This window comes from Barbus barbus (assembly GCF_936440315.1).
Source record: "Barbus barbus genome assembly, chromosome: 8".
NCBI lineage: Eukaryota > Metazoa > Chordata > Actinopteri > Cypriniformes > Cyprinidae > Barbus > Barbus barbus.
The window spans coordinates 3,840,129-3,867,500 of NC_136736.1; the positions used below are offsets into that span (position 1 = coordinate 3,840,129).

Sequence of the window (27,372 nt, forward strand, 5' to 3'; positions counted from 1 at the left end):
CCTATGTAGGACATTCACATCAGAACGGAATATCTTCATGTCTTTATTTACCTCCAAGTACAGCATTTTGGACAATTTGATAAAACAACAAAGAACGTATAAAACAAATTTCATAAAATAAAGTGCATTCTCAAAAAAACACATTTTATAGGAAATTACATAAAACAGAAATATTCGCAAATATGGCCACATAAACAAACACAAGAGTATTACATACGAGTGGACAGCATACTTTTAATTTGTGTGGATTCTTGTTTTTCAGTTCACACTGCAGTGTAAATCAAACAATTCAGAATCGAATAAGACACAGGGCTTTACAGTACAGATTAAGTGAACATTATAAAACATTAGTCTCATATTCGATCAGCTATAACAGTCACATGATCTAAAGTGGCAACATTCAGGCCAGTGAAGTGTTAGTTGCCTTTAACCACAACTGAGAGTTCATGCACGGGAAAGGGCCGAATATGATGAGAATGGCAATTATGAAACGGCAAAAAAAGAAAATGGTGTGTTACAAACATAACATCAGATACATTAACACATTCACCCAAAATCTTTACATTATTTTGTGCATATGTTGTCGTCACTTCTCCATTTCACTGATACATCCAAATAACTTTCTGATATACTCTGTGTTGCGTTTCTGTATACTACAATAAATAAGTGTTTTTAATAGATATAAAGGAATCTCACTAACACTGGAACCAGATATGAAACTGCAAAAGATATTTCAGATGACAGAGCTGCTTGAGAGATAAACGGTATCAGAATACATTTACGGAAGGATTAATAGATATCTAAATGTCTATCCAAAGGCATCATCATGCTACAGTAAATCAATACCTCTGTACGGTACTATGAAAAACAAATAAATAAAGCACTCTTTGCCTTGTCACTGATTGCAGCTCCTACTACTATTACCATGTAAATATAGGGTGTAAAATAGTGACAGTGATCCAAGCCTCAAATCAGTCACCTTTTCAGTCTGTTTTTTTGAATTTGCTTACATAATTATTAACTTGATAATACTGAGACAAGTACAATTTATACTATTTAGTTTATTACGGTTTTATTCCATTTCTTTACCATGTTTTACTACTAATACCATAAACTATGGTTACTGTAGTAAAACCATTGTTCATCTTCACAACCGTTTCCTAGTGATGTTTCATTGGAAATGGCAAAAGAACAAATGCCGCAAAAAAGCATCAGTCGCATCCCTACAAACATTTGTTTTGCATATGCTTAAGTGAAAACAGAGTTACTTTAGAAACAAATGTTAGTGATATTTTCATTGCATGTTAGTGAACAACATTCAGATCACACAAAGAAACACCAACAGACGGCAGGCTACACCGGCTGAGTTGCCATGACAACAGTGACATTTACTGATGCTTGAGTAACTATAGAATATATTTACCATACAATCCTCCTTCACGCTGCAGATTCCAACAATCATCATTAATGTGCTGATCCAACAATCTCTGTAATCAAGACCTGTGTTACGACGATGCCATCTAAAATTGTTGATATGCATTTAGCACTTAAATCCATAAGGTTTTTAGCTTATGATCTCACATTTTAGTAGTCACTACTCCATTGCAAAGATGTTCAAAACCTTAACCACTTCTCTCATATTACTGATTTTCAAAATGCATTGCTGTCAATGCTCTCTTTACAGCCAGATGGTGTAGTTATAACATCTACCAGCAGGGGCTAACAGGGGCACGCTAACCAGCCAAACCTTGACCCCTTGCTATTGCAAACCCCCATGGTTGAAGAGCTATTATTCAGGCAGCGAATATGAGACTTGAGCGCTAGAGTCACAGTGAGGTCACTTTTAAAGAGAATTCAGTAGCACTGATGAGAGTAAAGATCCACCAGTACGTGTCAAGAGCTGTGGATAACACGGACCTACTTGGGAGTATGAATAAAATCTGCCTGTAAACTTATTTACAGAGACACCGTAAGGCTAGAAACATACTCTTGGCAAGTATGCAAACAGAGGTGCCTGCTTGCCAATGCATACTACGGAACTGTCTTCTTCTATGGTAAGATCAATGGTTGAACAAAGTCTTTTTAGTTTAGTTAGTTTGATTTAAAAATTAATTAGTAAAATCGATTTTATTGATGATTTAACAAGTTTTAGACTTTCCCCATTCAAAAGTGGACACAGAATGCACCAGCTTGCTATAAAGGGCCTATGACATTTACCTCAGAAGGCAGCGATCAATAAAATGTTTCGACAGTCTTAATTCAGTATGATGAGAGATTTGGTTAAGATGGAATTTTAATGAATCTATGGTTTAGCCAGCATCCTCCTCATGGCTTTGTTTTTTTGGCATTATGCCTTTTATTTAGATAGGACAGGAAGAGGACAGGAAGGGGGGGAAATCGGGAAAAGTCCACGGGCTGGGATTCAAACTCGGGAAACCCCGAAGCTCAATGGCAATACATGTCGGTGCACTGCCCACAAGGCTATTGGTGCCGACATTCTCCTCATGGCTAAAGCAGTATGCACTAACTATTAATGGATATGCTAAACCTGATTAGAAACTCCTGAATCATGTAACAAGCTAAAAAAAAAAAAAATACAGCAATGGAAGCAAGGTGTCCTTGATTATGTTCTATGCCAAAAACTTGTTACCTTGAGCAAATTCTTTTAAGTTTTTGTGTTTAAGGAAATTATGGTTTGGTCACCTTAGAAAAAGTAGGAACATTGTTTTGGTGTTCACAGTATTCAGCATTGTTTGATCTGTTAAAGCACTTTGCACTTGTCGATATTTCACCTTGCAGCACAAGCACCACAAAACATGCACCCATTCACCTCCTCGCACACACAAACACCCAACACACATTCTAATATAATACATCTATACTTTTTTTTTTTTTTTTTTGATGCAGCTCTGCGTGTACAATTAATAACAGCCTTTAAATAACCTTGGAGTCCTTTGTTCAGCGTAATATGATTTAGTCCTTTTTTCACTGGCTGGAATGCCCCTAAATTTCTAAGTGCTTGAAAACATTGAATTCCGTTAAACCCTTAATAAAAGGCAATTATTTTTCCAAATAGCACACGATCAAGAGCCATTCTTAGGAGTAATGACAGTCTTCACCTGCAGGGAGGTGGACTCTGACCAACTTCTTTAGAAGTTGGTCTACTCCCAGAAGCAGGATCAGGTCTTCCTGGTGCACATGCCTGGGTGACCTCCAAAGATTTGGTGGTATCTTTGGCCTTGGGCCCCTCCTGAGTTCCACCTTTAACAGGCCCTATAGATTTCCCTGTGCTTGTCAACTGTGTAGCCGAACCAGATTTCTCACCAGGAGACTGAAGTTGAGTTTTGGGCAGATCAGGAGGCACTCCAGTTGGAGAAGGAGTGGGAGAGGGAGAGTGTTCCTCAACAATCTCCAAGAGACATTTGTCCTCCCAATCCAATGTTCCCCGGTAACAGCTGACCGGAGATAAGCCCTTGTCCTGCCTAAGTTTTCCCAAAGCAGAGCACTGCGCCTGGGGTGGGTGAGATGGGACGACCCCTTTGGATGGAGCAGTCCTCGCCCTGACATCTAAAGTTCTGGTATGGGAATCTAAGATGCTCTTTTTGAGACCCTCTCCGTCACCTGGTCCCTTACTGGCTTTGGTTACCTCTGTGCTTGATGTCTTCCCAGGAGCACTGCATGGCATACTTGGCTTGACTGAAACTGAGGTCTTCCCAAATTCTGGTTTCACCTCTTTCTTCCCAGTATCCTTTCCCCCTTCCTTCTCCGACAAGTCTTTGCTGATAACGCCTGATGCACTTGCAGAGCATGAAGGCTTAGTGGTTCCTATTGCCTGGCTTTGGGCAACTTTTGTAAGACTTCCTTGGTTATCCTTTCCCACTTCCTTGACGAAACTTGGGTCTGTTGTTTTGGCAGATGGGGAAGACGCTGTGGTCAGGGGAGACAGAATGGAGGCGACTACACTAGGCTTGGACTCTGATGCTACCGGAGAAGACTTGGTTAATGGAGGCTGCCAAGTCTGAGTCTTAGCTAGGCAAATTTCCTGTAGAGTGGAAGGAGGCCGCTGAGATGCTTCAACACCTGGAGATTTCTTACTTCCAGGTGGAGTAATGCCACCAGGAGGGAGTGTTTCTTTGACCGCCCCTGGTTTAGGCTCACTTGCATGACTTGGTTCACCCATCCTCTCCTTGTCTCGATCCCTTTCTCTTCCAGCAAGCAAAGCATCTCTACTCAAAGGTGACTCCTGCCTGCCAAGCTTCCTTACTGGCTTAAAAACGCCCGTTTCAGGCGGTGATGGGGTCGGTTGGGTGGGTGAAGGAGAAGTTGTTGGGACAGATGCCAGATTCTCACCCTCAATTTCCACCAAGCTCTGGAGGCCAAGCTCACAGTGGAAACCATCCTTACGATAATCCGAATGTCCGACTTCCAAACTGTGCTTCCTCATCACCCCGATCCCACCTTTCTTCTCGGATGAAGATGAAAGCGGTGACCCGAGTTTCTCTGCTGACTGCACTCTTTTGAGTAGCGGTGATCTGGGTGGCTCGGCACTCTTGGGTCTAGGCCTTATGATTGGCGGGGATGAGTGTAGTTTAGCAGGAAAGGTTTGGGTAGTGTTGGAGCTTCCGACTGTGTGCCCAGGCAAAGGAGGTGGTGAGGACTGAGTTGGGGATGGTGTATGAGCCAATGGAGACAAAGGAATGTTGCCCGCTGACTTGCAGCGTGCTGAACGGTATTGGCGGTGTAGTTTGGGGGAAAGTCCGTGCAGGGAGCTTGGTCTCATGTGCTGGGTTGTTGCGGGGGAATTTGGGGTACTGGAGGCAGGAGAACTGCTCTGGGAGGAGGCACCTGTGTCAGGAATATCAATGAATGTGTCCATTAAACTTTTTAGTTGTTGGTTTTACTTTTTATATCACAAAATATGCTTTGATCTACTCACCAAGGTGGGATGACTCAGGGGTTGAGCGGTAGCTCTGGGTAGGGGAGTGACCGGACAGGCTGTGTGTTGGAGAGCCAGGAAGACTGTCGCTGGACGACAGGGACCGGTTCAAAGATGACAGGCTACGGCTTGTGTGCAGCAGGTTGGATTGCTTAGTTATTTTGCGGAACAAAGACCCACGCCTCTTACTGTGAATAATCATGGAAGAAAAAGAGAGAAACAGATGGGGTAAGAAAAAAGATATTCTTTATACGGACAGTCTTCACAACTGGAGGCACATTGTACCTTTCCTGTCCCTCTTTGACTGTCCTCTTACTGCGTCTAGCCATCTTGGACTTGTAACTGGACTTGCGTGCCGGTCCCACTTTAATGGATGTGTTCTCAAAAGGCGTTGTGGTCACAGTCACCTTGTTTCCACTCTGAACAAATTAAAAGCAAAGAAACACATACGACTGTTTGAACATTTATCATCTCAGATCATATGGATTCCTGAGGAGAGGTGTGTCATTTCTTAGCTATGCAGTAAATCTTACAGTACAATTTTTGCCTTGCTGATGAGAACATCTTACGTCTCACCTTAAGTATAAGCTCTACCACCTCGGTATGGACCAAACCATGCACAGATTCACCATTGACATGAGTGATGAGGTCACCAGCACATAGTCCACCCTCCTGAGCAGGGCCTCCGTCCTCCACATGCTGTGATTGGTTAAGGACAGAAACACTAATTAACCCAACAAAGCTTCAATAAAACTATTGCTGCATAACTGTTCCATACTCAATCAACTTTTTCTCATGCTGTGTTGCTGTCTCACCCAGACTATGTGGTGCACACTGTAGACGTCAGTGTCTCCCATGTAGACCCGAATGGCACGGAGAGTGAACCCATACTTTTTGCCAGAGCGGTGGATGGTAATTGGTGAACGAAGAACTGTTACTGCAGGGCAGTAATCACGGCTGGGAGAGGAGTCTCGCGATGAGGGGTTGGATGAAAGAGAGATTGGGGACATTGGACTGGCCAGTGGAGAGCTACCGTGCTGCTCAACTAGATATTGATAAGTCAATCAACATATTATCATTTTTTCTGCTCTTGGCATTATTTGTATAGCAATTAAGAAAATTAAAGGATTAGTTCACTTCCAGAATAAAAATTCCCTGATAATTTACTTATCCCCATTTCATCCAAGATGTTCATGTCTTTCTTTCTTCAGTCAAATAGAAATTAAGGTTTTTGAGGAAAACATTTCATTTTTCTCCATAAAGTGCAATTTGGACCTTCAACCTGTTGGTTCCCATTGAAGTCCAGTTTCAATGCAGCTTCAAAGGTCTCTACACGATCCCATCTGAGGAATAAGGGTCTTATCTAGTGAAACAATTTTTCATTTTCTAAAAATAAATATTTATATACCTTTTGAAAAGTATATACATTTATATACAAGTATATACACAAGTTAATAGCATTTGGGGTTAAAATGTATATAAAATTTGTATTTTTAGAAAATGACCGATTATTTGGCTAGATAAGACCCTTATACCTCAGCTGGGATCTTGTAGAGCCTTTTGAAGCTGCACTGAAACTACAATTTGGACCTTCAACCCATTGAAGTCCACTATATGGAGAAAAATCCTGGAATGTTTTCCTCAAAAACCTTAATTTCTTTTCTGCTGAAAAAAGAAAGACATGAACATCTTGGATGACATGAGCGTGAGTAAATTATCAGGAAATTGTTATTCTAGAAGTGAACTAATCTTTTAATGAACTTTTTTTTCAGTAATGAGAATTGGAGTGAAAATGATTCTTTTCATGAAGGCTGAACTGTACCTCCAGGTATGATGACAGACAAAGCGGTGGCAGATGCAGATTTGATGACCTTGTTGCCAGGACGTGAGCTGCGTTTCTCCCCATCGCTTGACAGCTGCTGATGACGTGCTTGCCGAAGCACCAGATCCTTCGTCGCTCGCTGTCCGACAGTGTCACCCATGACCACGTCCCTACCGACCACTGCAACGGCTCCTGTAGATGGTATGGCCTGGGGTGCTGATATCTCACCTGGTCTCAATGGCTTGTCTGCCAAATTTACATACACAGAAAAAATGTCTGATTAGAAACTCAGTCTAATTAGTCTATACATACATTTTTTTCAATTTTTGTTTTCAACACACCTGGGCCTTTACTGGCTGACATCACTTCCTTCGCACCATTCCTCAGTTCATTAGCACTGGACGATGGTGGAGCAATGGCTCCCTCTAATGATGATCCCAGGGTTTTAACAGCACCCTGTTTTTCAGAGAGCTCTCCATTGCCCTCTTGAGGAGCGGCAAACCGGTGCGTGTCCATTAGGGCTGAAAAACGACGCCGGGCACCCATCGGAGGACTGCAATCTCCCTCCATATACAGAGACTCAGAGTATGATAGACGCTTCCTGTGTAAATAAAAAAGAAAATGTTAAAATATGGTAATTTTTATAAAGTATCTTCATATGCAGTGACATACGAATATATTCAAACGTACATCTCAGGTGAGCCCGTCCTCCAGCTCTTGTCCCTCATAGTGAAGCTTCCTAGACTCTCCCGCTTGGCCATCTTGTCATCGCGGCGACCTTTGTGCTCTCGACGGGTCACTACAGGGGTCTTCTGCTCCAGCTGGGACAGGTGCTCCATGCTGCTATACACCTGAAAGGCAAAGAGCAATGCCAAAGGATGCTTCATTTACACCTTGCGTATGGTGTAAAGGTTTGTAAGTCTTGAACAGTAATCTTCAAAATAAGCATTCTGAAGCCATACAATTGCCTTGTCTTTGAATTTTGTCATGTGAACTACTTACACTATGGTTCAAGTTGTCAGTGGCAGTAAAGACATTCATAATGTTACAAAAGATGCCCATTTCAAATAAATGCAGTTTTTTTTTTTTTTTCATTAATAAAAAAAAAAATCCAGAAAAATTGTATCAATGTTTTCACTAAAATATTAAGCAGCACAACTGTTTTCAACACTGATAATCATAAGAATTGCTTCTTGAGCAGCAAATCAGTATATTAGAATGATTTCTGAATGATCACGTGACACTGGAGACTGGAGTAATGATGCTAAGATTCAGTTTTGCATCACAGGAATAAATTACACTTGAAATTATATATTTAAATTAAAAAATATATTTTTTATTTGTAATAATGTTTAATAAAATCACTGTTTTACTGTATCGGTCAAAAACATTTAAAAAAATTGACAAATATTTGAACGATAATGTATATGATGCGTTATGGTGTTTCTTTTGTTATTTTAGTGCTTGAAATGTTCTTTTTCATCCAGTCATTTTGCTGTTTGCATAATTGCGTTTGTCTTCGTGTTTATATAATCCAAGGTCTTTGTTCAGCAAGTGGTGCTGAAGAGCGTCGCATGTCTTGAGAAGAACCCTCAGCACATCCACACCGACGAAGATCAGAGAATGTTTATTATGCAAGCGTGCAAGTGTGTGCTTATCTGAAGGCCACTGCTTCATGCAAGTGTTTTTTTAATGAATCACCTACGTTAAAAACACACACATTAAGATTCCTGCCATTTCCAGGAAAATAATGTTTATACGGAGTATATGAACTGGAAGAAGAGATAAAGAAACAAAAGTGTTTGTTTAACCGGTACAGTCTTTTCAGTGGATGTGTAGAACAGACTGGGGCTAGTTGTCACATGTCAGCAACTATAAGCTTTTAAATTAAGCATTTAATTGCACAAATATGACCCTGGACCACAAAACCAGTCATAAGGGTCAATTAAATTGAGATTTATACATCAATGGAAAGCTTATTTATCAGATTTCAGGTGATGTATGGTTTGTTATGATAGGACAATATTTAGCCGAGATACAACTATTTGAATCTGAGGGTCCAAAAAGATCAAAATATTGAGAAGATCGCCTTTAAAGTTGTCCAAATAAAGTTGTTAGCAATGCATATTACTAATCAAATTAAGTTTTGATATATTTACGGTAGAAAATTTACAAAATATTTTCATGGAACATGAATGCATTAATGTTTGTGTCAATACAAAAATAAACAATCACTGGGGTAAAAACTAGGCCTGGTATCCCCTAGTGGATGCAATGTGACCTTGATGGACCATGAAAAATTCAATAAAAGACCGATAAAAAGGATGAGTGTTAATGTGTCGGTTTACACATTCAAGAGTGTTTCTTGGAAAAAAAGCTTGAAATATGGATGCAGCCATGTGTCAGACTGACCTTGCTGAAGCGCGGCGAGCAGGAGGAGAACTGTCTTATCTCTACCGGCTCATCGTCGTTGGTGTCGTCCTCATCATAGGAGTTGATGTGCTGATAACGCTCAGACCGCGCTGAAACAGAGATGATGATCAGAGATAGAGAGATGGTGATCATGGGCAGACTAAGAAGAAAATGTGAGTGTCCTCACTGTCGAAATAGCTGGTGTCCTCCTCAGACTCTAGATGAGGGATGAACTCGGCCTTCTGTCGGAGTAAACCATTCCAGTCCAATCCAGTGAAAAACGAGTGCTGCTTCACTTCAAACGCTCCACCTGTTTACAAGAGTAGTACATTTATAGACAAACAGATAAATACGCAATCCTGGTAAGACAAGGTGTTGTGGCCATGCATTATGGTGCAAATTATCCTAATATGACAGAATGTTCAAGCAACGGTTTTCCATACAGTTCAAAAAAATAAACAGGGACTGGGGTTGTAAATAGATGAAAAACACTATAAAATTTGTCCAAGTGACTTTAATCTTCTAAAGTTTGGCACGAATTCAAATATGGAGTCATGGCAAGTCTGAATATATACAAACACAAATTAGACTATTGTGAAGGGAAACATTTTTAGCAGTTACATTACATTTATATATATAAAAAAAGGTTGTTTTTGGAGCGTGACAACTTCCATTTCCCTTTATTTTAATTGTATAGAAAACAGCAAATTTCATGACATAAAACAAATTAGATTTTCTTTATTAAACAACAATATACACCATTTAAGAAAAAAAAAACCCCAAAAAAACAATACTTTTATTAAGGATACATTAAACTGGTCAAAAGTTACACTAAAATCATTGATAATGTCACAAAACATTTCTATTTTAAATAAATGTGGTTCTTTGTATTTATTAAAGTATTCTGAAAAAAAGTCACAGTTTCCACAAAAATATTAAGCACAACTGTTTGCAACATTAGTAATAAGAAATGTTTGGGCTTGAGCAGCAAATTAGATTGATTTCTGAAGGATCATGTGACACTGAAGACTGGAGTAATGATGCCGAAAATTCAGCTTTGCATTACAAGAATAAATTACATTTTAAAATATATTCAAACAGAAAACAGTTATTTGAAATTGTAATCATATTTCATAATATTACTGTTCTTACTGCATTTGATCAAATAAATTCAGCTTTGACAAAAAAAAAATCTTAATGACCCAACACTTTTGAACAGTAATACTAAAAACAAGACATGAAATTCTATAAAAAAAAAGAAATAGAATGCACAGATGAATTGCTCACACTTCACAGTAAGACCAAGAATATTTATTCAAGTCAAAATGTCCAATCTGAGCTTATGTTGTCTTGACTTAAGTGTGTGAAACTGGTGGATGTGTACCTGTGCCCAGTCGCACTAGTGGGCTGGTTTGCAGCAGGGCGGAAATCAGGCTCTGAGCTTCACTAGGCAGCGCCTCGTCTCCCACAGGCCACTCAATATCATCTACACAAACACACACACAGAAATATGTTGGCAGCACTGAAGCTCTTCATCACATTTCAGTGTATGGAATTACAAAGCTTTGAGAAAAATGGAGCACATTGGAAAGGGTTTCTGGAGGAGAAGAATGTGTTTGCTTTTGCACTCATCAACGCCGCTGCTGCTAATATTAGCTCAGGTGTTGCTTTGAAGCTCCGATGCGCTGGAACATGATGAAGTGCGATCAGGATTCACCTCAAGATTCAGACTCACCTGTGATCACCTGACCAAAGAGCTCTTCAGGCGTGTCTCCAAAGAATGGCACGCAGCCCACTAGGAATTCGTAGAGGATGATGCCCATGGCCCACCAGTCCACTGGTTTCCCATAGCCCTGCCTGAGAATGACCTCCGGGGCGATATACTCCGGTGTGCCACACACCTGCGACAGAGAGACAATCCCATCTGGTTTACACCTGCTATGTGAACCGATCACCAAACGACAGGCCTGTGTCCTTACCTGTTTGTCCAGGAACTCCCTGGCGTCCTTCTCGATGTGTCCCTCATACAGGTTAGTGGTGAGATTCATGAGCCCCATCTTTGACAGGCCAAAATCCGTCAGCTTAATGTGGCCCATCGATGTGATTAACAGACTGTGAAAGAAGAACAGTGAGCCGTGAGTTTGTTTCAAAAATAGATGACAAGATGAGATCATCTGCTTTACACCTAGTAATAGAGAGCAACAGTCGGATTCCCGAAGTAAAAATCCCATTATTTTATCTATAGGGGAATTTATTTCTAATGATAACTTATAAACCATTACAGACAGACTTATTGTGAACTGCGTTTTAATCAATATTGTTGAAGCCATCAGACTTCATTATTTCAACGTATTTTTTAAATACTCATATTTAACAGCAGAATTCCAGGTGAAAAACTACATTACCTATGATTCTGCAGAGAAATCCCCACCAATTAGAGAATTGCAACAAGCAGATTGTGTCAAAACTGTTAAAGACAGACCTACCATAAGCTACAAATTTGTTAATCAATGGCAGTGGTGTATAAAGTGTACCTGAAAGCCATACTTAAGTACAGTGGTGTAATGTAACGAACTTCGTTACAGTACTTAAGTATGTTTTAGGAGTATCTGTACTTTACTTGAGTTTTTATATTTCAGCCAACTTTTACTCCACTACATTTCCCCGAAGCGTATTCGTTACTTTCAACAAAATAGTCAGAGGTCAGAAGAGCACGGACTGCAGGAAAGCAGGTTTGACGAATCCATGGTCTGGCGCTTGCAAAACACCTCTGCTCATGTGCACAACCGCGGATGATTTCATTTTCCACTCAAGTCGAGTCTGGGGTGTGCGATATACAGTATATCTTCTGTGATAATATGGTAAGTGTTGTTGTAATGATGTGCGTTCTGACATTATCAAGTAGGCTATATCACCAAATCACACAGAGTGCACGAACGTTGATTTATTAGTCTATTAAAACTCAGAATTCCAGGCATTCTAAATTGTAGACAGCAAAAATGCTTCTGTATGCTTTTTATATTTATATAATTTAATATAGACTAGTTAACTTAATCTATAAATCACTCAAAGTGTACTGTTTTTCTGCAGATATCAGCATGATGACTATTTTAGACACATTGCTTGGCTTTGCTCAATTTTGCCAACAAAAATAGTTCCAAACAAAGATCACAGCAATGTGTTGCGTCTCCGAGCAATGGACTGTGCTTACTCATTGAATGAATCAGCTTTTTGAACGAATTTGTTGAGAAAATTATTCAGTGAAAATTAAATCATCCACAGTTGCATGCACATGAGCAGAGGTGTTTTTAGGAGTCTAACTTGCAAGCGCCAGACCACGGATTCGTCAAACCTGCTTTCCTGCAGTCCGTGCTCTTCTGACCTCTGACTATTTTGTAGTAAGTAACGAATATGCTTTGGGGAAATGTATGGGAGTAAAAATTCAAGTAAAGTACAGATATTCCCAAAACATACTTAAGTACTGTAACGAAGTATTTTTACTAAGTTACGTTACACCACTGATCGATGGTACATGGTATAGTTGAACCCATTAGTTCACATCGTTTCAAATATTTACTTTAAATAATCATGTTTAACAGAATTTCTAGTGAAGAACTGCATTACCCATGATTCTGCAGAAAAATCTCCACCAATCAGAAGACTGAGACAAACAAATCATGTGTGTGTATATATATACTGTGTGTGTGTGTGTGTGTGTGTGTATATACAATATATATATCAGGGTTCCTCAAATCTTTCCCTGGAGGGCCAATCTGCTGCAGAGTTTAGCTCCAACACTGATCAAACTCACCTACCTGTGATTTTCTAATGATCTTGAAGACTCTGATTAGCATGCTCAGGTGTGTTTGATTATGGGTTAGAGCTAAACTCTGCAGGAGTGGGACAGATTTGAGGATGCCTGATATATATGCATATTTTACACAGAGTAAAGTTATTAACAATTTCGGGAGGAGTACGCCCATCTAATCTTACAATTAATATCCAAGTATAAAAACAGCTTCTTACCACTTCCGCTGTTAGTTCTTTATGCATAAAAGAACATAAGTTACATAAAACATAAAAGAACATAAAGTTCCCCTTTATGCATATTAATTTAATTTATCCTTCAGCCTATAGGGGGGCTATCGGAGCTCGAGTAGAATAGTCTCTCTGAGGCCTTATATAAGATTATATGGGCACACAAACTTGTGAAACTTAAAATATTTAGTTTTTACATACACAATCAATATCTTAAAATCAGAAGGTTTATAATCATCTTTTGTTAATTCAATTATGTCATTCTAAATGCAGTGGTTCTTTCACTTATTAAGGCCACAAGCACTCAGGTCTTACATTTTTCTTTGTTTCTGATTTTCAAATAAGTTTTTGTCTGAAATCAAAGTTTGTAATGTTGTGATTCACCTTGATGTTTGTTTGGTTCCTGGTTTAAACACTCTTAAACAAAGACTATAAAAAAATCCCTGAGAAAAATAAATGGGGAAAAATACTAATGCCGCTGAAGGATTGGACGGGAACTATTGCACTCTATATAGTAAACTCTACGTGGGATATTTGGAAATGTGTAAAAGATACTTTTGCAGTATAGATTTTTTTTCTATATTATACAGCGCTTTGGATCAGTTTATGTTGTTTCCAAATGTACTTTATAAATACTTGATCAATTTTGTTGTTATACTGACTCTTCTTTCCCTATTCTATTTGACAGATGACCTCCAGTCCAGCAGGGGGCTCTGACTTACTTGTCTGGTTTCAGGTCTCGGTGTACGATGCCATAATTATGAATGTACTCCAGCGCTAAAACTGTTTCAGCAAAGTACATCCGGGCCATTTCCACAGGAAGGGCTCCGATATTTTTCAACAGGGTTGCACAGTCACCACCTAAACAAAAAAATAAAGTGGTTGAATTATAAAAATAATTGGCTGTAAAATGACTAAAATCTGACTTGCGTGTACAAATTAGGATTGAATCATTGAGTGTCTCATGCTTTACCCTCCACATACTCCATAACCATACACAGGTGACGGCGTGTCTCAAAAGAGCAGAACATGCTGACCACGAAGGGGTTCTCGGCGAAGGTCAGGATGTCCCGCTCCACGAATGCCTGCTGGATCTGGTTCCGCAGGATCAGGTTTTGTTTGTTGATCTTCTTCATAGCAAAGCGCTGCCGCATCTCTCTGTGTCTGACTAAATACACAGCTCTGTGATCAAAACGAGTGAGAGAGAGAGCGAGAGAGAGAGAGGTCTGGTTTATCCATATTTACACATAGGTTTTGAGTCATTTCAGAGTAATTTGAGAGTGAATAGTGATATTCTCACCCATACGCTCCGTTGCTGATGAGTTTGATAGTTTGGAAGTCTGATTCACAGGGCGGTTTGATGGCTTTGAGCTTCCCCTGAGAGAAAGCCAGATAAAAGATTCAGTACAGGAGAAATATATCGACTGGAGTATAATTTCACTCCCTATGCCGTTTCAATTCAAAACCACTTTTATCCTGAATCCCTGCCGCTGCAGTTGTGCTGTGAGAGTTTGTTTGGTCCTTCATTACAAATAAGTTTCCATGTTAAAGAGTGAGAAAATTGCAGGCTTATATAACGCATCTTGTTAAGTTTTTTCGCCCCTTTTTTCCTCTTAAATAACTAGCAGGCAAAAGTTGCAATCTTTGCAATTTTTTGGGTTATTACAAAACAATTTACACTTGATTATACTAATACACTCACTTCAGCAGAGTCGTCCATCTCCGGCGTGTGGGGTCCCTCGCTGTCATAACTCTCCAAATTCCCCATTTCTGCATGCAAGGATCATGTTTGGTTAATAAATTTTACTATACAATAAACATGCAATGCCATTGAGGAAAAAAAAATTACATAAATGTGTTGTTTGAGATGTTTGACAAGAGGGGAGGGGTGGGCAGGCACTAAGGAGGAGGAAGAATCCCCGGGAGTGGGCCAATGAAGGAATGAGGACCCAGGGAAGAGACAGGAGGGACCCAGAGCAGGAGGCGCACATGGCCCATGACCCAGGCCACAGGCATGATGATGGCCCGCGGTGGAGCCGACGGAGGGAGGAGCCATGGAGGAGGGAAGGCCGCCGACTCAAGGGGGCCGACCAACGGCCACGGAGGAGGTGGTGGAGGAGCCCGAGGCAGAGAGCCAACGAGCCAGGGGGATGCCGAGGATCCGGGGGGCCAGGGTGGAGCTGAGGGCTCTGGCAACCAAGGCGGAAGTCCGGAGATCCGTGGTGGAGCCGGAGCGACTGAGGAACCAAGTGGATCTGAAGGGAGGAAGGAGCCCAACGGAGCCAGTGGGACGGAGCGACGAGGCACAGCCAGAGGAGAGGAGTCCCTAGGCGATGGCGGGTTGAAGACCGACCAAGGCGGAGCCGGAGGGACGAGGGAGCCCGGTGGAGCTGGTGGATCAACGGGTGACGGTGGAGCTAGGAGCCGAGGTGGAGCCGCTGGGTCTACGGGCCGAGGTGGAGTCCGGGCCTCGGAGGCTGGAGGCGGAGGTGAGGAATACTCCAGCCCCGGCGACGCTGGAGGATGGCAGACACGCGGGGCTCGCACCGTACAGATAGGGGGCTGAGGGCGAGCTGCCAGACGACAGCGGTGGAGGAGGCAGGAGCGGGTTGGTGGGAGGGCAGGCATTCTCGAGGAGCGGGCACTGGAGGATCGGAAGCCCTCTCTTCTTCCAGCAGTCCCAGATGCATCATCAGCTCACCCTCAGCTGCGGTGCAGGGGGCGGAGCTCCACTCCGCGCTCACACCATCCACGGCTTGCTCCCTCGTGATGGGCACTGTCGCCGGCTCTCGCACCTGATCTGACGTGTTGGGCTCAACTTCCGGGACGATCTTCCGCTCAGTTGCTCGGCTTTGCGCTGGCTTGCAGATCACGGCGGGAAATGGCTCTCCGCCATCAGTGGGCTCGGGCTGATGCTCCGCACCGCGGGGAGATGGTGGGCTGGGCTCCGGGTCTGGAGTGGACCTGGCAAGTCCACTCCACGAAGGCGGCGAAATCCTCTTGAGGACCATCCTTGGACGGCAGCACTCTGTACGCGGTGTTCAGGCTTGCATCATAGAATGCGCAGAGCGCATCGTCCGGGTAGCTGGTGCCATTAGCTAACATCAGGAACAGTCGTGTATGGTCCTCGAGAGATCGGTCCCCCTGCTCCAGCAGGAGGAGGAGGAATTTGGGCCGGAAGAGGGGATCCATGGGGCACAACGGAAAGAAAAACACTGAGGGAAAACGGAAAACAAAATGGAGGGTAGACGCAGAGGTAACTCTTTGTAGGTTGGTCTTTCTGTCACACTTCACACGAAGTCAGGAAATCACAGAACGAGGAGACAAGCAATTCAATGTCCAAAAGGGTACACAGGGAACGTAGGAGACATAGGAACACATGTATAGACATTTAGGACCGACAAACACTAACTAAATGGACAGGCTTATATACACAGGATAATTGGGGAAGACGAGACACACCTGGAATCAAATTAACAATCAACATGAGGGAGAAACTGGGTCACAGGGAACACATGAGGAGCAAAAACACAACAAAAACAGTCCACAATCCTGGCAGTAATGCATATATTATAAATAATAAAATATACTACTGTTCAAAACATATACTGTATATGTGCCCAAAACTTTAACAATTCATCACTCTCAACAAATGAAGAGTTATCTAACATTCCTAAATAATTAGCCATCTGCCTGTCTATGAGCAATTAATCAGCATATTGCCTAATCGAGTCTAAAAACAACACCTCCAGTCGCCACAGCAACCATCCATTCTAGAGAGAAAATTGAAGCATCTCTAATCTAAATAAAGACTGTGATATAAATAAACACAAACAAGCTCTAAAGCAGCAATTAAAACGGCACTTTCTTTGTCAGACTCTTATCTGAGTTCAATAAACCGCCATATAGAAAATAACATCTTCAACACGTCTGGGATTTTAAACTTCATTTCATCTTGTGCAGCCAGAAAATGAAGAGAGGGGACTGAAACGAGGCTTTGCAATTTCACACCTGATTTGAGTGACCTGAGTGAGATCTGTTTTCCAAGGGATGCAGTTTCTAAAGCTGGATGACATGCAGAGCAGTGCAAGATTTAAAACTGCATCCAGATAAATGACAATCTGACAAATCTGTGAAATCTCATTAGGACATAATCATACTCAATAAAAACAATGATTCATACAGTCCCAAATGAAAAGGATTAGCTATACATTTTATACTCATTGAATACAATGAAATTAAGTTAAATAAATGAGGTTTAATGTTCAATTAAAGTTCATTGTTTACATTTTTAATTCAATTGTGTAATATCTGTGCTATTAGTGTCACTAAACTGAATTGCAATATAAGTAATGGCCTTTGAGGAATAAAATTACATAAATGTGCTGTTTGAGAAACATTTGACATTTTCATGTCTTAAGTTTTTAGTACAATTAATAGCCACAAATTTCTAGTCAAATCAAATTAAATATATAATAATAATAATAATAATATAAACTAATGTTCAAACGTTTGGGGGTCATTAAGATTTTTTAATGTGTTTGAAAAGAGTCTCTTCTGCTCACTTCTGCATTAATTTGATCAAAAATACAGTAAAAACAGTACAATTATGAAATATTATTACAATTTAAAATAACTATTTTCTATTTGAATATATTATAAAATGCAATGTATTGCTGTGATCAAAGCTGAATTTTCAGCATCATTACTTCAGTCTTCAGTGTCACATGATCCTTCAGAAATCTTTCTAATATACTGATTTGATGCACTGAACTGAATAGCAAAAATAATGATTGCTTTTCAAACGCTACCTCAGTCTGCCATTGGTCAGTCAATGGCCTAAACTCAAAGCTATTGGTTGAGCCAATGCTACTAATTAGGGCTGGTGAGATGCTGAAACTTCACATAAAAACGTCTTACATATACAGTGCTACTGGAAAGTTTGTGAACCCTTTAGAATTTTCTATATTTCTGCATAAAAATGACCCAAAACATCATCAGATTTTCATATAAGTCCTGAAAGTAGACAAAGAGAACAGAATCAAACAAGTGAGAGAAAAATGTTTTCTTTGTCATTTATTTATTCAGGAAAATGATCCAATATTGTATATCTGTGAGTGGCAAATGTGAATCTCTTGGATTAGCAGTTCATTTAAAGGTGAAATTAGAGTCCATCTGTGCAGAAGTGTTTTGAGTCAGTGCAATAACTATCAAATATCAGTACGTGACCTGTTTTATTCAAAGAACAGGGATCTATCAAAGTCCGATCATGTTTGTGGAAGTGAATCATGTCACAAACAAAGGAGATTACTGAGGACCTCAGATAATGAGTTGATGTTGCTCATCAGGCTAGAAAAGGTTACAAAACCATCTCTAAAGAGATCCACAGTCAGACAGACTGAGTACAAATGGAGGAAATTCAAGACCACTGTTACCTTCCCGAGAATTGGTCGACCAACAAAGATCACTCCAAAGCAGAACATGTAATAGTCTGGGAGGTTGCAAAAGTTCCCAGGGTAACTTCTAAGCAACTAAAGACCTTTCTCACGTTGGCTAATGTTAATGTTCATGAGCCCACCATCAGGAGAACACAGAGCAACCATGGTGTGCATGGCAGAGTTGCAAGGAGAAAGCCACTGTTCTCCAAAAAGAAAATTGCTTGCTAAAGATCATGAGGACAAGCCAGAGGACTATTGGAGAAAGGTTTAATGGATGAATAGAACTTATCGGTTTAAACGAGAAGCTATTATGTTCGGAGAAAAGAACACACTGCATTCCAGCTTAAGAATCTTATCCCATCTGAGAAACATGGTGGTGGTAGACATGGCTTGAGCCTGTTTTGCTGCATCTTGGCCAGGACAGCCTGCCATCATTCATGGAACAATGAATTCTGAATTATACCAGCAAATTACTCTAAAGGAAAACTTCAGGACATCTGTTTAAGAACAGAGTCTCAAGAGAACGTGATTCACGCAGCAAGTCAACAACCTCAAGCACACAAGTCATTCTACCAAAGAATGGTTAAAGAAGAACAAAGTTAATGTTTTGGTTAAGCCCAGACCTTAATCCAATTAAAATGTTGTGGAAGGACCTAAGCAAGCAGTTCATTTCCACCAACATCACAGAGTTTAAGTGGTTCTGCTCTAAGGAATGGGCTAAAACTCCTACATGTTATTGTGCAGGACTGATCAGCATTTACAAGAAACTTTACCTTCAGTTACTGCAGCAAAAGGGGGTCACACCAGATACTGAAAGCAAAGATTCACATACTTTTGCAACACACAGATATGTAACACTGGATCATTTTTCTCAATAAATAAATGACAAAGAAAATATTTTTCTCTCACTTGTTTGATTCGGTTCTCTTTGTCTACTTTCAGGACTTATATGAAAATCTGATGATGATTTGCAAATCATATTTATGCAAAAGGGTTCACAAACTTTCAAGCAGCACGGTATCTGTAAATTAAGCTGGGATAGAAGAGAAAGAGAGCGGCATTCAAAGATATTCAGTGCATTTTCTGCCTGAAAAAAGTTTTGTTGTGCTTAGTTGTGCAGTGAGAGAGAGTTAGTGTATGTTTTATAAAACGCCCCATTACTCAGAGCGGGCTGATATTTGCCAGGTTCACAGTGGTGCTTACACATTTCCCTGCATTCTTGGCAGGAATACAAACTTCCCACCGCCTGTGCGCCACCTTAACCTGCTCCATAATCTCAACAATGTCTCTCAGCATGACCTACATTTCCCTCCCTCTCTCCAGCTTTTTCTACGCTCTTTCCCTCCAGAGACAAACGCACTCGCTGTGTGAGGATGTTCAGTGGTGTTCGTCTCTCTCACCTTCCAGAGGGTCTCTGGTCAGGCCGAGCTGGCTGATGATGTACCGCGGGATGTCTGCTTTCATTAGCTGGCCCTCTTTAGCGTGGTCTTCTGCTGCCTCCAGTAGGTGGTAGAACTCTTCAGGGTTAAACTCCTGAAAAAACACGCAAATAATGTCGTTTTTTGGTCAGTTGCTGCATTCTGCAGTCAAATACATGCCTGTTTTAAAGTTTGGGGTTTGTAGAATTCTTAATATTTTTGAAAGAAGTTTCTTCTGTTCACCAAGGCTGCATTTATTTAATCAAAAACACAGGAAAACAGTAATATTGTGAAACATTATTAGAATTTTAAGTAATTTAAAATGTAATTTATTCCTGTGATCAAAGCTGAATTTTCAGCATCATTACTCCAGTCTTCAGTGTCACATGATCCTAAAGAAATCATTCAAATATGCTGATTTGCTGCTTCATATTTTTGTGGAAACTGTAATACTCTATTTAGGTATTCAGATAAAATAATGGTAACACTTTATAATAAGGTTCCATTAGTTTACATGAACAAACAATGACAAATACTTAAATAATAATTAATAAATAATTCACGAATCTTAGATTTCACCATTTACTAATACATTATTCAAATCAAAATTATATCTCAATGTTTAATGGACTGAAATGAACCGTTAATATACTATTAATAATATACTATTGCTCAATATTAGTTAATGCTAGTTAATGCATTAACCAATATTCACTAGGGATGGTAAGATTCACCGATTTGCATTGATGCACCAACATAAAAGTTAATGATACGATGCATCGTTTCTAACATATTTGCATCGGTAAGAATCATTTTATATATATATATAATTATTAGAAGATGCACTATACTTTTATTATTTAGAAAGTGACCAATATTTTATATGTAGATTTATTTCCTCTCTCTAAACTGTTTCTCAGGCACGTTCTCTAATCACCACTGCTGCTACGTGAATATGACGTATCACAACACTATGAAGACCGACGCATTAGAAGTAGTGGTCGACCGATATTGACAGCCGATGCCGATATCTTGGAAAGCAGGGTGGCCGATGTCCGATATAATTTGAATTTATTTTAATTCATATTTAAGAAATTTGAAATCATTTGAAAATGGATTAAAAAATAAATGTGTAAAATAACTTACACTTCAGATGAAAGTATTTTTCACAAATAAATAAATATTTAATCAAAATATAATTAAAAAGGAAGTAAACACTTTAACCAACAGGGCACTCAGTATTCTGGGAAGTTTGTGTGCATTGAGAATAATATTTTTTTTCGAATAAAGCCAAGGTAACACTCATTTTACATACAGCACACAGTGAAAATGACATGAAAATGCATAAAGCACAGCATAATTTTAAATCACGAGTTAAAAGTTTGACAAAAACCGTCAAACGCATCGGCCAAACAGAAAAACTTATCGGTCGATGCCGATATATGCTCACTGATGTGCCTAATTGTAAAGTGTTACCAAAATAATTCTCGACTCAACTCAGTATTGCATGTCCACATACGTTTTTATTTGGTGATCCATATTATTTATTTATCCACTGATCCGTAGTTCCAGTGGTTGCACTGCTGGACACATTTTCAGGGGTCCTTTTTGTTTGATAATACTAGTCGAGGGGTTTGTTACACTCAAGCCTTTCAGCACAATGTACTTTCTTCTCTTGACCCCTGGTGACCCCATCAGCCAGTTGTTATGGCAACTGCACAACGTAGGCTGAAGAAGCGACCAAGCCCAGCGACCGGCAGATCAAGTCAAGTGTGTGTGTGTGTGTGTGTGGAGACTCTCACCAGACATTCGAGCAGTCGTGCAGGGCGGGAGATGATGATGAAGAGTTTCTTCACCAGCTCTGTGATGAAGGTCATCTCAGAGCTCTCTGATCGCTCATAGGCCTGACAGATAACACGAGATCATTAAATAAAAACAAAAAAACAAAGGATTAATATTTGAGTAATTCTTCATTCTTTTAGAGCAGGGCTGTCCAAACTCAGTCCTGGAGGGCAGAGTCCTGCAGAGTTTAGCTCCAACTCGCCTCAACACACCTGCATGGAAGCTTGTAGTATGCCTAGTAAGAGCTCGATTAGCTGCTTCAGGTGTGTTTAATTAGGGTTGGAGCTAAACCCTCCAGGACCGAGTTTGGACAGCCCTGTTTAGAGCCACTTTTGATCTCTGAAAGAACTTATTGGGGAAAATTAAAACAGCCAATCAAGAGTTTGAATGTATATTTCTAAGAATGCTAGAAATTACTTCTGTAGACAAATAGAAATCTGTTTACAAAATCTGAAGCTTAAAGAAAAGATGTGATCATGGCCGTAGAGTATGGAGGGCCAAATAACTCCAAATTAAATCAATTTTAAAAATCTTTAAATACATAATTAAATACTTAATAATAACTTAAAATTATTCAAATGCTAAACAAATTAATAAATGTCTATTGTATTTAGCATTAATAAGCATACTTTTTTCTATCATCACCTTTGGATTGATTTTTCGTGTGAGTACAAGCATGTGACATTGAATTTTTCATTTGCAGTGTTACAGTTGTCAACTCATCAATGCTATTAAAATGATTATTTATTAAAATATTGAATGTTTATTTATTGAAATAAGTATTAAAATATTGAATTATTTACATAAATAATTACAAATATTGTCCCTCCATAATATTGAAACTTCAAGTGAATTTTGCTATGTCTGATGATGTGGAATAAAAAAAAAAAGTATATATTTTATATATACTTTTGACAAGTTTTGAGGAAAAAGTGAAAAAGTATTTTAACTGAAAAATATTTATCAATAGAGAAATTCTGGAAATTTCTGGTATGTTAGCAAAAAAAAAAAAAAAAGTTATCAGAGATGCAATAAAAAGTCTATAATGATGTTTTAACTAGATATTAACTAGGTCACTTCTTTAAACAAACAAACAAACATTAAGCTAATGAAATATTATGTAACTAATAAAACAATTTAATAATCCAGTCAAGTAAAGTGAGATATGAATTCATATTAGCTGAAACACACATACTCATATCCAGCCCACACATATGCTCACTTCATGCAGCAGCTGCTCCAGGTTTTCCTGCAGCTCGTAGAAGTAGACGGTGGTGATGACGCCTTCACGAGATTTGGTCAGGCAGTTTCGGGACAGCTCTGCGATCTGGTGGTGGATGAAGCTGAGGACCCCGTCGGCCAGCGGCAGCACGTTCTCAGGAGAGTACGACTCGATGAACTCAGCCAAGCGCTCCTCCATCTGAGCCGTGGCCTGAAGGAGGGGGATAGACAGCATTTAAATAACGCCTTCAACAACAGGGGATATATATGAGCTCAGTTAGAGAGACAAACTAGAGTTCAAAATTAACACTCGTCAATATTTCCAGAAAATGATGCAATCACAATGATATTATATCAGATGCAATCTAATATTAGTCTGAAGTGTTTGTTGGTGTTTCGTTAACCTTAGGGAACCGCTCCTTATAAACATGGTTCATCATTACAATCTCATTGTCGTAACAGGAAGGTGATCGCCCTGGACTGTAGAGAGAAACAGAGAGGGGAACATAAAAAGTGACATTTTGCATAAATTGGTTGAAATGTGCTTTGTGTGTGATTGTGCACCTCAGACTCCGCGAGCGCGGCCGCACATGCGGTGATCTCCGGCCGTCGTCGTCAGTGATGCTCTCAGTGCTGCCAAAGTGTTTGGACAGGAAGTGCAGCTCGTCCAGTGTGGGCTGGAACGGTAACTGATGCAGCCGCTCCTGGGACGAGCTGGAAGACTACAGGAACAACACAACCGGGTGAGAAATAACATCATACAGGATACACGTCTATACTTTAAGACATGGGACAAAAAAAATTTAAAATGTCTCACAATGTTACCATTAGAATTGAAAATAACTATATTTGCACAAATAAATCAGGGAATGCTATTGACAGATTGATTTACTGTTTATTTGATCAAAATTATGACACCAAAAACCTTGGTACATCATACTCATTAAAATTTCAGAAATATACTGTAAATAGGTATCTTTTAAAAAAATATTGCTACTATGTCTACTAAAAATATATACTTTTATTAAGGATTCACAGCTGTGTTTTATATTAATGAAAACATTTAGAAAATCTGATAATAACAGTCATTTGTTATCCTGAAGGATGTCAATCTTGTGTTGATTAGTGCTATTTTAGCATAATTAGTAAAAATAATTCTAGTTTTTGTTAATATTTTGAATGAGACTTTATTTTCATTTAGAGTTTCTTTTTTTATTAGAATATTATAAATATGTCTATACAGTTATAGAATTTTCTTCATTTAGTTTGACTTTTTTTAGATTTTAGAGCTTAAATGAAATGAAAATGAGAAATGTTGCCTTGGTGAATAGCTGAAATAAAATAAGTGTAATTATTTGTGTATTTCTAATATATAAATAATAATTTAAATTAATTATATATACATATATTATTAATTATACAAAATGTATTATCGACATAATATATATTAAGCATTTAATGCAAAATTTTATGTTTTTCTTTTTATTTACGTATTTGTATTTTATTTCATGTGCGTTTTTATTTTAGCTAATGATAATAATCCTGGTGTTGACACCCAAAATGATGAGGAAAAAACTCATTTTGTAAGAAAATGCTTATATATTTTACATGTTTTTATAAAGTCATGTAAAAGTTTCAACTTCTATGTAGCCTATTTTGTTGCATTGAATATATAGCATGCTTCAATATACAGAGCCAAAGGCATTTTACGAGCTTTATAATTCGCTTGATCTGTCTAACTTCATTTATTTGTGTATGCTCCACATGTCTTGTGCAGTAAATCCAGGATAGACTTATAAAAGAAGATTACCGGCCTAAATGAGTGGAGTGAATTGTAAATGAAACACAGGCCTGCGGCAATGATTTTCACTCCTACTCGATGTTACCCTGTGTTAATGAGTGAATGAGTTTGGCTTTAATCACAAATAAATGTCACTCTAGAGTCAATAAAAGACCAAAAGCAACTTGAGTTTATAAGAAAAAACAGATGAACCCAAGAACACTTCCCAAGTGTTAACCATTATTTCAACCATGAAAAGCATTTGATCACAAATAAAAGGGCAGAATGGACAATTTCTCCATTGTTATTCCACCCATTATGATTCTTTGTAAATTCATCATTCTCATCCATTTTGATTAATCCCTGTTTAATATATCCATGTGTGTTTTATGGTGGAGGAGTATAACAGTGTCTTGGGTAACAGCACCTTTAAGTGGCTATTTAGTCAAAAATATAAATGCAGCAGCACTCTATGGGTTAGTTTGTCCTGTACCGTTGAGCTGGGTGTGTTGGTCCCATATCCAGAGGAGGGAAGAGAGGCCAGAGACCAGCGTCTGCCATCAGCCCTATACGGAGAGAGACAAAAAGTTTCGGAATCCATAAATGTACCAGATTTTACACAGAATTACTCAGAGTTTATCTTATCAGTGAAAAATACATTTGAAATCATTAATGCTCATTTCAACCAAAGTACATGATTAAAAACTAAAGTTCAGCTAAATGTTTCATTGTCCCTCCCACATTAAAATTAAAAGCATACAGCAAAATTAAAACATAGACAAGTTCAGTGTGAGTCTGTAGATGAAAGAAATTAATACTAAATCCTTTAATGCAAAGATGCATTAAATTGATTAAAAATTAAAGTAAAGACATTTATAATGGTATGAAAGATATCGATTCTGTTTTTCAAAAACTCACATTTTACACAAATATTATTAAGCACTACTGTTTTCAACATTGATAATAATCAGAAATGTTTTTTGAGCAGTAAATCAGTATATTAGAATGATCGTGTGACACTGAAGACTGGAGTAATGATGCTGAAAAATCAGATTTGATCACGGAAATAAATGACATTTTAAAATATATTCAAATAGAAAACAGTTATTTTAAATTAAAATAATATTTCACAGTTTTACAGCTTTTACTGTATTTTCAATTAAATAAATGCAGCTTTGATCAGCATAACAGACTTCAAAAATATATATTTTTAAAATCTTTCTTTCTGTTTATAAATGAAAGGTAAAGTGTGTTATTTCAGTGCCACTAGCAGCAGCGAACAGAAACATCAGCTCAACCAATGGTGTGCATTGGGGGCGGGGCTTCCCGCCTGGCTGTTTGAAACTCATGTGTTTGATGTTTCTTGTGTAATACATTAAATATGAGCGAATAAGTGCAGTTTTCACAGTTCTTTGTGGGCAGAGTTTATAAGTCCGTTTCATGTGGCGGCATTCTTGTGTGGTTACTAGGCAACCGTTGCATTTCTGCACTGTTCTGTGCAGGCAGTGTTCCCAGTGGGGTCATTAAAACTGTCATCCCACCAGATTAGAAGAAAGCAGAACCAGTGCGCTCAGAACCAAAGGTTCCTCCTAGTGAAAAGAGCATCTCAGCAGGGACAGCCTGGGCTATTTGTTGATGGTGTACATGCACAAACTTTTGTTGTGATGTATTGCTGCTCCGGGCTGGATTGTGTCTTCTTTGTCAAGCACTATGTTTCATGCTCCTGTGTTTGCTGCGAGTAGCTGCTCTGTGCTTTGGACAGGATTGATGACACATGCTGTGCAACCATTTCGCTGCACCAGATTTATACTGGCTAAATCCAATATTAGCCCTCGCAGGACAGGGCTGTTTCAGACGGGAAAGAGCGCTCGGATCAATCGTCTGCCTCTCGTCCCTCAATCTCGTCTTTCAGCCAAACGGCTGTGTGACGGGCTGTTGTGCGCTGGGGAATGATGATGTTGAGATATGTGTGTGTGTCGGTCGTCTGGAGAATCTCCTTCCTGCTGCTACTTGCAAACAGACACATTTGACTTCCCCAAACCTCTGAACCAGAGCAAAAGCAGACTTTACAAGTAAGAACCTCTCTGACCTAAATGAACAGCTTTATTAAAGAAATAATTATAATAAAATATTATAATATTATGCTAATAATTGTATGATATGAATGAATGGATAAGCAAAAAATTAATCTTTATTTAGAATTTTACCATTTAAATATTTGGGATCAGTAAGATTTCTTTAAGATTTCAAATGATACTTTTATTCATCAAGAACAAATCAAATTAATCAAAATTGACACTTTTATAATAATAATAATAATAATAATAATAATAATAATAATAATAATATGGCAATTATTGTTATGATAAGAATGAATGAATAAATAAATACAAATAAAAAAAATAAAAAACAGGATTAACAAACAAGAAATTATGAAAATCCAGGATAGTGTCAAAATCAAATTA

The 27,372-nt window shown here is 39.0% G+C and overlaps 1 protein-coding gene across 2 annotated transcripts in view; it reads right to left on the minus strand.

The window, feature by feature from the left end:
- Positions 1-2,900: 2,900 nt before the first annotated feature.
- LOC306873536 (microtubule-associated serine/threonine-protein kinase 1-like) overlaps positions 2,901-27,372 on the minus strand; it is a 57,960-nt gene continuing 33,488 nt past the window's right edge. For both annotated transcript variants that reach the window (XM_079422888.1, XM_079422889.1), the window contains 23 exons: positions 25,401-25,473; positions 23,692-23,849; positions 23,532-23,607; positions 23,129-23,338; positions 21,867-21,968; positions 20,047-20,179; positions 14,911-14,978; positions 14,509-14,585; positions 14,182-14,390; positions 13,931-14,069; positions 11,150-11,282; positions 10,906-11,071; positions 10,555-10,656; positions 9,358-9,480; positions 9,171-9,280; positions 7,449-7,609; positions 7,100-7,359; positions 6,759-7,004; positions 5,752-5,981; positions 5,513-5,635; positions 5,222-5,355; positions 4,937-5,124; positions 2,901-4,845 (listed from right to left, as the gene is read on the minus strand). In XM_079422888.1, the coding sequence (XP_079279014.1) occupies positions 3,116-4,845; positions 4,937-5,124; positions 5,222-5,355; positions 5,513-5,635; positions 5,752-5,981; positions 6,759-7,004; positions 7,100-7,359; positions 7,449-7,609; positions 9,171-9,280; positions 9,358-9,480; positions 10,555-10,656; positions 10,906-11,071; positions 11,150-11,282; positions 13,931-14,069; positions 14,182-14,390; positions 14,509-14,585; positions 14,911-14,978; positions 20,047-20,179; positions 21,867-21,968; positions 23,129-23,338; positions 23,532-23,607; positions 23,692-23,849; positions 25,401-25,473 (4,951 nt within the window). In that variant the 3' untranslated portion in view covers positions 2,901-3,115. The remainder of the gene's footprint in view (positions 4,846-4,936; positions 5,125-5,221; positions 5,356-5,512; positions 5,636-5,751; positions 5,982-6,758; positions 7,005-7,099; positions 7,360-7,448; positions 7,610-9,170; positions 9,281-9,357; positions 9,481-10,554; positions 10,657-10,905; positions 11,072-11,149; positions 11,283-13,930; positions 14,070-14,181; positions 14,391-14,508; positions 14,586-14,910; positions 14,979-20,046; positions 20,180-21,866; positions 21,969-23,128; positions 23,339-23,531; positions 23,608-23,691; positions 23,850-25,400; positions 25,474-27,372) is intronic.